The 10,522-nt window shown below is 61.1% G+C and overlaps 1 protein-coding gene across 2 annotated transcripts in view; it reads right to left on the bottom strand.

The window, feature by feature from the left end:
• Window positions 1–39: 39 nt before the first annotated feature.
• LOC139585439 (nuclear receptor-binding protein 2-like) overlaps window positions 40–10,522 on the bottom strand; it is a 45,614-nt gene continuing 35,131 nt past the window's right edge. The window contains exons 2-10 of one of the 2 annotated variants that reach the window (XM_071418198.1): window positions 9,642–9,743; window positions 9,454–9,543; window positions 8,608–8,648; window positions 8,145–8,239; window positions 7,153–7,176; window positions 6,294–6,377; window positions 4,929–4,984; window positions 3,778–3,873; window positions 40–830 (exon numbers count right to left, since the gene is read on the bottom strand). In XM_071418198.1, the coding sequence (XP_071274299.1) occupies window positions 513–830; window positions 3,778–3,873; window positions 4,929–4,984; window positions 6,294–6,377; window positions 7,153–7,176; window positions 8,145–8,239; window positions 8,608–8,648; window positions 9,454–9,543; window positions 9,642–9,743 (906 nt within the window). In that variant the 3' untranslated portion in view covers window positions 40–512. The remainder of the gene's footprint in view (window positions 831–3,777; window positions 3,874–4,928; window positions 4,985–6,293; window positions 6,378–7,152; window positions 7,177–8,144; window positions 8,240–8,607; window positions 8,649–9,453; window positions 9,544–9,641; window positions 9,744–10,522) is intronic. The other variant, XM_071418197.1, reaches the window with a different exon arrangement.

Below are 10,522 nucleotides of genomic sequence, written 5' to 3'. Positions count from 1 at the left end.
CTCCATCCTGGCTCTCTGCTCCATCCTGGCCATTTCCAGCTCTCATTCCTGGCTCTGTTCTCCATCCTGGCCATTCCCAGCTCTCATCCCTGGCTCTATTCTTCATCCTGACCATTCCCAGCTCTGTTCTCCATCCTGACCATTCCCACCTCTCCATCCTGGCTCTGTTCTCCATCCTGACCATTCCCAGCTCTCATTCCTGGCTCTGTTCTCCATCCTGACCATTCCCAGCTCTGTTCTCCATCCTGACCATTCCCAGCTCTCATCCCTGGCTCTGTTCTCCATCCTGGCCATTCCCAGCTCTCCCATCCTGGCTCTCTGCTCCATCCTGACCATTCCCAGCTCCCCCACCCTGGCTCTCTGCTCCATCCTGGCCATTCCCAGCTCCCCCAGCCTGGCTCTGCTCCCCCTGCTGACCCTTCCCAGCTCCCCCAGCCTGGCTCTGTTCTCCATCCTGACCATTCCCAGCTCTCAATCCTGGCTCTGTTCTCCATCCTGACCATTCCCAGCTCTCATTCCTGACCATTCCCAGCTCCCCCACCCTGACTCTCTGCTCCCCCTGCTGACCCTTCCCAGCTCTCCCGCCCTGGCTCTGCTCCCCGTGCTGACCCTTCCCAGCTCCCCCAGCCTGGCTCTGCTCCCCGTGCTGACCCTTCCCAGCGCTGCCCAGGCCCCCAGGGGCTCCCCAGGCTCTCACACTGGTGGTTGATGAAGCAGTGTGCCGCCAGCAGCTTCAGCGAGTGCACCTCGAAGAGCACGCGGTGGAACAGGAGGCTGTTGGCGCTCGGGCGCCGCTCGGGGTTCAGGGTCAGGCAGGACAGGATGAACTCCTGGGGCAGGGCAGGGCCACGGGGTCAGCAGGGCTGGGCGATGCTCCCACAGGGACCCTGGGATCCCTGGAGCTCACAGAGCCGCCCCCGTGCCCCATCCCCAGCTCTGAGTGCCCATTTGCCCCTGGGGCACTCCAGGGATGGGCTCTGCACCCCTCCCTGGGCGGCTCCTGACCCCCCCTTTCCATGGGGAAATTCACCCTGAGCTCCCCTGGCCCAGCCTGGGGCCAATCCCTCTCCTCCTGTCCCTGTTCCTGGGATCAGATCCCGAATCCCCCCTGGCTGTCCCCTGTCGCAGACACATCTTCATGAAAAAGCCTTTCCTTGGGATTTTCCCTCCTGAGAAGCTGAGAGGCCTCAGGAACAAAATTTAAACAGTAATTATCTGCTGCTGTGGGATGCAACAGGTGAATCTGTGATTGGTCTCGTGTGGTTGTTTCTAATTAATGGCCAATCACAGCCCAACTGGCTCAGACAGAGAGCCCGAGCCACAAACCTTTGTTATCATTCTTGCTGATTCTATTCTTAGCTAAGTCTGCTGATGAAACATTTTCTTCTATTCTTTCAGTATAGTTTTAATATAATATATATCATAAAGTAATAAATCAGCCCCCTGAAACACAGAGTCAGGTCCTCCTCTCTTCCTTCAACATTTTCTTCTATTCTTTTAGTATATTTTAATATAATATATATATATGATAAAATAATAAATCAGCCTCCTGGAACATGGAGTCAGGTCCTCGTCTCTTCCCTCAACATTTTCTTCTATTCTTTTAGTATAGTTTTAATATAATATATATCATAAAATAATGAATCAGCCTCCTGAAACATGGAGTCAGGTCCTCCTCTCTTCCTTCAACATTTTCTTCTATTCTTTTAGTATATTTTAATATAATATATATATATCATAAAATAATAAATCAGCCTCCTGGAACATGGAGTCAGGTCCTCGTCTCTTCCTTCAACATTTTCTTCTATTCTTTCAGTAAAGTTTTAATATAATATATATATATCATAAAATAATAAATCAGCCTCCTGGAACATGGAGTCAGATCCTCGTCTCTTCCCTCAACATTTTCTTCTATTCTTTCAGTAAAGTTTTAATATAATATATATATATCATAAAATAATAAATCAGCCTCCTGGAACATGGAGTCAGATCCTCGTCTCTTCCCTCAACATTTTCTTCTATTCTTTCAGTAAAGTTTTAATATAATATATATATCATAAAATAATAAATCAGCCTCCTGGAACATGGAGTCAGGTCCTCCTCTCTTCCTTCAACATTTTCTTCTATTCTTTTAGTATATTTTAATATAATATATATCATAAAATAATAAATCAGCCTCCTGAAACATGGAGTCAGGTCCTCGTCTCTTCCCTCAACATTTTCTTCTAATTCTTTCAGTATAGTTTTAATATAATATATATCATAAAATAATAAATAAATCAGCCTCCTGAAACACGGAGTCAGGTCCTCGTCTCTTCCCTCAACATTTTCTTCTATTCTTTCAGTATAGTTTTAATATAATATATATATCATAAAATAATAAATCAGCCTCCTGAAACATGGAGTCAGATCCTCGTCTCTTCCCTCAACATTTTCTTCTATTCTTTCAGTAAAGTTTTAATATAATATATATAATAAAATAATAAATCAGCCTCCTGGAACATGGAGTCAGGTCCTCCTCTCTTCCTTCAATATTTTCTTCTATTCTTTTAGTATATTTTAATATAATATATATCATAAAATAATAAATCAGCCTCCTGAAACATGGAGTCAGGTCCTCGTCTCTTCCCTCAACATTTTCTTCTATTCTTTCAGTATAGTTTTAATATAATATATATATATCATAAAATAATGAATCAGCCTCCTGGAACACGGAGTCAGGTCCTCATCTCTTCCCTCACCATAAGCCCCCTGTGAACACGGTCACAGTCCCCTCCTGGCAGGAGCTCTGCAGAGCCACAAGGAACCCCCTGATCCCCCCCTTTTCTCCAGGCTGAGCCCCTCCCAGCTCCCCCAGACCCTTCCCCAGCTCTCCTCCCTCCCCTGGGCACATTCCAGCCCCTCAGTGCCCTCACCTGGGCACCTGAGAGGTGCCAGCACAGGGGGCACTGCCCAAGGCCCGCCTTGGACCCCATTTCCCAGGAAATGGACCCAAAGCTGGAGCAGGAGCCCCAGGACACTCGGGGACAGGAGGAGGGACAGCAGGGACAGGGCCAGAGCCCAGCTGCACCCACGGGGAGCTGGCAGGGTGGGGACTTGCACCCAGGAGTAAGAGATAAAGGTGGGATTTACACTGAGGAGAGGGAGATGGGGGTGGGTTTGAACCCAGCAGTGACACAGGACAGGGATTCACCCCCAGGGGTGACACAGGGGTGGCACAGGACAGGGACTGTCCCCAGGGGTGACACAGGACAGGGACTGTCCCCAGGGGTGACACAGGACAGGGACTGTCCCCAGGAGTCAGGGATTGTCCCCAGTAGCAACACAGGACAGGGATTCACCCCCAGGGGTGACACAGGACAGGGACTGTCCCCAGCAGTGACACAGGACAGGAATTCACCCCCAGGGGTGACACAGGGGTGACACAGGACAGGGATTCACCCCCAGGGGTGACACAGGACAGGGACTGTCCCCAGGGGTGGCACAGGACAGGGATTCACCCCCAGGAGTGGCACAGGGGTGGCACAGGACAGGGATTTACACCCCGAGCAGTGACACAGGACAGGGACTGTCCCCAGGGGTGGCACAGGCCAGGGATTGTCCCCAGCAGTGGCACAGGACAGGGACTGTCCCCAGGGGTGACCCAGGACACAGATTTGTCCTCAGCAGTGACACAGGACAGGGATTCATCCCCAGCAGTGACCCAGGACAGGGATTTGTCCCCAGCACTGACCCAGGACAGGGCCTGTCCCCCTCAGGTCCCCAGGGTCCCCTCACCCTCATGTTGGGGTCATCCAGGGAGTGCCGGGCCCGCGCGATCGCCTCCTCCGACACCCGCGTGTCCCCGTTGGTCTGGATCTCCAGCACGGCCATCTGCCAGGGGACAGGGACAAGCTGGGGGGGACAGGGACAGGGACAGGGGACAGGCTGGGGTGACAGGGACAGGGACAGGGACAGGGGACACGGCCATCTGCCAGGGGACAGGGACAGGCTGGGGTGACAGGGACAGGGACAGGGACAGGGGACACGGCCATCTGCCAGGGGACAGGGACAGGCTGGGGTGACAGGGACAGGGACAGGGACAGGGACAGGCTGTGGGGGACAGGGACAGGGACAGGCTGGGCATTACAGGGACAGGGGACACGGCCATCTGCCAGGGGACAGGGACAGGCTGGGGTGACAGGGACAGGGACAGGCTGGGGTGACAGGGACAGGGACGGGGATGGGGACAGGGACAGGGACAGGCTGGGGGTGACAGGGACAGGGGACATGGCCAGGACCAGACAGGGACAGGGACACGGCCATCTGCCAGGGGACAGGGACAGGGGACAGCCTGTGACAGGGCAGGGACAGGGGACACGGCCATCTGCCAGGGCACAGGGACAGGGACAGTCCGGGGGGGTTCCAGGGGACAGGGGACACGTCCAGGACCAGGCAGGGATAGGAACACGGCCATCTGCCAGGGCACAGGGACAGGGACAATCTGGGGGGGATTCCCAGGGGACAGGGCAATGATAGGGGACAGCCCCAGCCAGGGCAGGGACAGGGGACAGCCCCAGCCGGTGACCCCTCCCCACAGGGCACAGCCCCAGCCAGGGCAGGGACAGGGGACAGCCCCGGACAGGGCAGGACAGGGCACAGCCCCAGCCGGTGACACCTCCCCACAGGGGACAGCCCCAGCCGGTGACCCCTCCCTACAGGGGACAGCCCCAGCCGGTGACCCCTCCCCACAAGGGACAGCCCCAGCCGGTGACCCCTCCCCACAGGGGACAGCCCCAGCCGGTGACCCCTCCCTACAGGGGACAGCCCCAGCCGGTGACCCCTCCCCACAGGGGACAGCCCCAGCCGGTGACCCCTCCCCACAGGGCACGGCCCCAGCCGGTGACCCCTCCCCACAGGCTCCCAGGGCTCCCAGCCCCTTCCCGCACCTCCAGCGCGCACATCCCGAAGGAGAAGATGTCCACGGCCGTCCCGTCTGCCTTCTCTGGGGCACGAGAGGGACACGGGGCAGAGCTCAGGGCTGGAGCGCACCTGGGCACCCCAGCTGGGCACACCTGGACCCCACACCTGGGCACACCTGGACCCCACACCTGGAACCCCACACCTGGAACCCACACCTGGGCACACCTGGACCCCACACCTGGGCACACCTGGAGCCCCACACCTGGAACCCCACACCTGGGCACACCTGGAGCCCCACACCTGGAACCCCACACCTGGACCCACACCTGGAACCCCACACCTGGAACCCCACACCTGGGCACACCTGGAACCCCACACCTGGAACCCCACACCTGGACCCCACACCTGGACCCCACACCTGGAACGCCACACCTGGAACCCCACACCTGGACCCCACACCTGGGCAGCCCCGGGACACCCCACACCATCCCCTTGGATACCCATCCCTGCCCTCACCTGTTCTCACCTGTCTCCCTTCCCCTCCCCTGCCCTCCTGCGCTGTGCACCCCTTGTGCCCATTCCTGTTCCTGTTCCCATTCCCCGTTCTGATTCCTGTTCCCCATTCCCATTCCCATTCCCATTCCCATCCCCATTCCCCATTCCCATCCCTGTCCCTGTGTCCCATTCATTCCGGTCCCCACTCACAGCCATATTCCAGGGAGAAGAAGTGCAGGTTCCGCAGCTCCCATTCCCCATTCCCCATTCCCCATTCCCATTCCCCGTTCCCATTTCCCCATCCCCATTTCCCCGTTCCCATTTTCCCACTCACGGCCGTATTCCGGAGGGAAGAAGTGCAGGTTCCACAGCTCCTTTCCCCATTCCCCATTTCCCCATTCCCCATTCCCATTCCCATTCCCCATTCCCCATTTCCCCATTCCCCATTCCCCATTCCCCATCCCCATTCCCCTTTCCCCATTCCCATTCCCATCCCCATTCCCATTCCCATTTCCCCATTCCCTGTTCCCATTCCCCATTCCCATTCCCCATTCCCCATTCCCCATTCCCCATTCCTGTCCCCATTCCCATTTTCCCACTCATGGCCGTATTCCGGAGGGAAGAAGTGCAGGTTCCACAGCTCCCATTCCCCGTTCCCATTCCCCATTTCCCCATTCCCGTCCCCATTCCCATTCCCATTCCCATTTCCCCATCCCCATTTTCCCACTCACGGCCGTATTCTGGAGGGAAGAAGTGCAGGTTCCGCTGCTCTCATTCCCCATTCCCCATTCCCCGTTCCCATTCCCCATTTCCCCATTCCCCATTTCCCCATTCCCGTCCCCATTCCCATTTCCCCATTCCCATTCCCATTTCCCCATTCCCATTTTCCCACTCACGGCCGTATTCCGGAGGGAAGAAGTGCAGGTTCCGCTGCTCCTCGCGCTCGATCCTCATGGGGCTGCGCAGATCATCCGGGAGCGCTGGGGACAGAGAGACAGAAAGGGGGGCACGGGCTGAGGGGCTGAGAGTGCCCACCGTGAGTGTGCCCACCTGAGAGTGCCCACCTGACAGTGCCCACCTGACAGTGCCCACTCTGACAGTGCCCACCTGGGACAGTGCCCACCTGGGACAGGGCACACCTGGGACAGGGCACACCTGACAGTGCCCACCTGACAGTGCCCACCTGACAGTGCCCACCCGAGTGTGCCCACCCTGACAGTGCCCACCTGGGACAGGGCACACCCTGACAGTGCCCACCCTGAGTGTGCCCACCCTGACAGTGCCCACCCGAGTGTGCCCACCCTGACAGTGCCCACCTGGGACAGGGCACACCCTGACAGTGCCCACCCTGACCGTGCCCACCTGGGACAGTGCCCACCTGACAGTGCCCACCCTGAGTGTGCCCACCTGGGACAGTGCCCATCTGTGGGGTCAGTGTGTGCCCACCTGGGACAGTGCCCACCCGCGGGGTCTGTGTGCCCACCTGTCAGTGTGCCCATCTAGGGGCTCTGAGTGTGCCCACCCCAGGTGGTCTCTGTGAGTGCCCACCTGTGGGGTCTCAGGGGGGGGATCTGTGCCCCTGCCCCCCCCCGCCCACCCCCGTGCCAGGAGCCCCCTCTGCTCCCACTCAGCAGCTGTTCCTGGTGGGATGGAGGTGCCCCCTCCCCACAGAGCCCATCCCCAGTGCCCCTGGTGGGTCTGGGGGCTGCAGGGGTGCCCCCAGGACAGGGGATGGCCGAGGGGGGGGTCACTCACCGTTGGCAAACACCCGGTGCCAAACTGCCAGGGAGGGCATCGGGAGGGCAAGGAAAGGGGACAGAGAGGTTGGCACCCCAAAAAGGGACCCCGCGATTCTCGGGGCTCCTGCCTGCCCAGGAACCCCCCAGACCCCGTGGGACCCCCGCCCCCTTCATCCTGACAACCCCCTTGGACCCCTGAGACCCCATGGGACCCCCTGAGACCCCATGGGACCCCCTCAGACCCCTCGGACCCCCTGGGACCCCCCCAAACCCGTGTGACCCCCGCCCCCCTCCTCCTGCCAACCCCCTTGGACTCCTGAGACCCCATGGGACCCCTGAGACCCCATGGGACCCCCTGAGACCCCATGGGACCCTCTGGGACCCCCTCTGACCCCCCTGGACCCTCTGTGACCCCCCCAAACCCCTGTGACCCCCGCCCCCCTCCTCCTGCCAGCCCCCTCGGACCCACCTGGAACCCCTGGGACCCCTTGTACCCCATGGGACCCTCTGGGACCCCCTCTGACCCCTTGGATCCCCTCAGATCCCCCAGAACCCTGTGACCCCCCCCCCCCAGACCCCTCTGACCCCCCCAGACCCCTGTAACCCCCCCCAGGCCCCCGTGCCCCCCACAGTCTCCCCCAGTCCCCCGTGCCCCCCACAGTCCCCCCAGCCCCCTGTGACCCCCCCAGTCCCCATGACCCCCCCAGACCCCTGTAACCCCCCAAGACCCCCCAAACCTCTGTGACCCCCCCGAGACCACCGTGCCCCCCCCCACCCCCCTGTGACCCCCAGACCCTCCCAGACCTCCCCAGCCCCCTGTGACCCCCCAGCCCCCATGACCCCCCCAGCCCCCCCAGACCCCTGTAACCCCCCAGCCCCCCCCACCCCCCTGTGATCCCCCCAGCCCCCCCAGACCTATCCAGCCCCCTGAGCCCCCTGTGACCCCCCCCCAGCCCCCTGTGACCCCCCCAGCCCCCCCTGTGCCCCCCCCGTGCCCCCCAGGCGCACCGGAGCCGATCTTGACGAGCCCATTGTGCTGGATGAACACGGTGTCACTGGTCAGGTTCCCGTGGATGATGGGGGGGTCACAGGAGTGCAGGAAACTGGGGGGGCACGGGGGGGGTCACAGGGGGGGTCACAGGGGGGGCACACAGGGAGCACAGGGGGGCACACAGGGGGCACAGGGGGGAACAGGGGGCACACAGGGGGGAACAGGGGGCACACAGGGGGTACAGGGGGGCACAGGGGGCACAGGGGGTACAGGGGGCACAGGAGGGCACAGGGGGTACAGGGGGGCACACAGGGGGCACAGGGGGCACACAGGGGGTACAGGGGGTACAGGGGGGCACAGGGGGGCACAGGGGGTACAGGGGGGCACAGAGTGGGGTACAGAATGGGGCACAGCGTGTGCCCAGCTCTGCCCACAGCCCTCGGGGCAGGGGTGGAGCTGTGGGAGCTGCAGGAGCCTCACCTGAGAGCCGAGAGGATTTGGGTGCACCAGCGCTTCCAGGCCTGGGGAGGGGACAGGGGGACATGGCTGCGTCAGTGGGGACAGGGACAGGGGGACAGGGACAGGGACATCCCCTGTGCCCTGCCACAGCCCCTGTGCCCTGGCACCCCTTGCCAGGGACAGAGCGGGGACAGGGATGGAGTGGGGACAGAGCTGTGTCATGGGGACAGGGACAGAGCAGGGACAGAGCTCTGTGAGCGGGGACAGGGACAGGGGGACAGGGACAGAGTGGGGACACGCTGGCACCCCAGGACAGGGACATCCCCTGTGCCCTGCCACCCCTTCCCAGGGCCAGGGCCAGGGGGACAGGGACAGGGACGTCCCCTGTGCCTGGCCATGGCTCAGGGTCCATTCCCAGTAACAGGGACAGGGAACATCCCTCCGTGCCCTGCCACCCCTTCCCAGGGCCAGGGACAGAGTGGGGACACAGCTCTGTCACAGTGGGGACAGGGACAGGGGGACACAGCAGGGACAGAGCAGGGACAGAGCTGTGTCAGTGGGGGCAGGGACATCTCCTGTGCCCTGCCACCCCTCGCAGAGACAGGGCCAGAGTGGGGACAGAGCAGCGGGGACAGAGCTGTGTCATGGACACAGGGACAGGGACACAGGGACACAGGGACACAGGGACACAGGGACACAGGGACAGGGACATGCCCTGTGCCCAGCCATGGCTCAGGGTCCATTCCCAGGTGCAGGGACAGGGACACAGGGACAGGAACATCCCCCCCATGCCCTGTCACCCCTTTCCCAGGGCCAGGGACACGCAGCCCCCTCCCCAGAGGGGCTGGGGGTGCCCCCGGGGCTCACCCGGGCGTTCATGGCCTTGTGGTTCTTCTTGGTTTTCTTCAGGAACTGCTTGAGGCTCCCCGAGGACACGTACTCCGTGATGAAAATCACCTGCAACGGGGCAGGGGGGTCAGCTGCCTCCAGAGCCCCCCAAAACCCCCCAGAGCCCCCCAGAACCCCCCAGAACCCCCCAGACCCCTCAGCCGTACCCGGGCCTTGCTGTCCCTGACGTCCAACCAGTACTTGTGCAGTTTGACAATGTTGGGGTGATCCACCAGCACCAGCTGCTCAAACATGGTCTGGATCTTCTCCTGAGGGGGCACAGGGCACAGGTGAGGGGCACAGGTGAGGAGGGCACAGGGGAAGGGCACAGGTGAGGGGGGCACAGGTGAGGGGGGCACAGGGGAGGGGCTGGCATGGTCTGGATCTTCTCCTGAGGGCACAGGGCACAGGTGATGGGGGGCACGGGCAGGGCATGTGAGGAGGGAGGTGCTGGGATGGGCAGGACAGGTGAGGGTGAAGCTCCTGGCAAGGGCAGGACAGGTGAGGGGCTGGCACAGGGCACAGGTGAGGGCCTGGAGGCACAGGTGACGGGGGGGCACAGATGAGGGCCTGGCATGGGGCAGGTGAGCTCCTGGGGGCACAGGGCACAGGTGAGGGGCTGGCACAGGGCACAGGTGAGGGGCTGAGATGGCAGCACAGGTGAGGAGGGAGCTCCTGGCACACAGAAGCTCCCAGGATGGCACAGAACAGGTGAGAAGGCAGCTCCTGGCACGGGCAGGGCACCTCAAGCTCTGGGGATGCCCCAGGGCCTGCTCTGGCCTTCCTGGGAGGGAGCAGTCAAGGAGGGGCCTGTGCCAGGGACAGAGCCCTGCCAGGCTGTGCCAGGCTGTTCTGGGCCATACCAGGCCATACCAGGCCGTGCCAGGCCGTGCCAGGCTGTTCTGGGCCATACCAGGCCGTACCAGGCCGTACTAGGCCATACTAGGCCGTGCCAGGGACAGGAGCCCATTCTGCCACACCATGCCAGGCCATACCAGGCTGTGCCAGGGGGCAGAGCCCTACCAGGCTGTGCCAGGCTTTTCCGGGC

The sequence above is a fragment of the Agelaius tricolor genome, unplaced genomic scaffold, assembly GCF_023055355.1.
Source record: "Agelaius tricolor isolate 1412-34295 unplaced genomic scaffold, bAgeTri1.0.p SCAF_78, whole genome shotgun sequence".
Classification (NCBI taxonomy): domain Eukaryota; kingdom Metazoa; phylum Chordata; class Aves; order Passeriformes; family Icteridae; genus Agelaius; species Agelaius tricolor.
The sequence above is the reverse complement of the archived record's forward strand: the minus strand, read 5'-3'. Positions and strand labels throughout refer to the sequence as shown.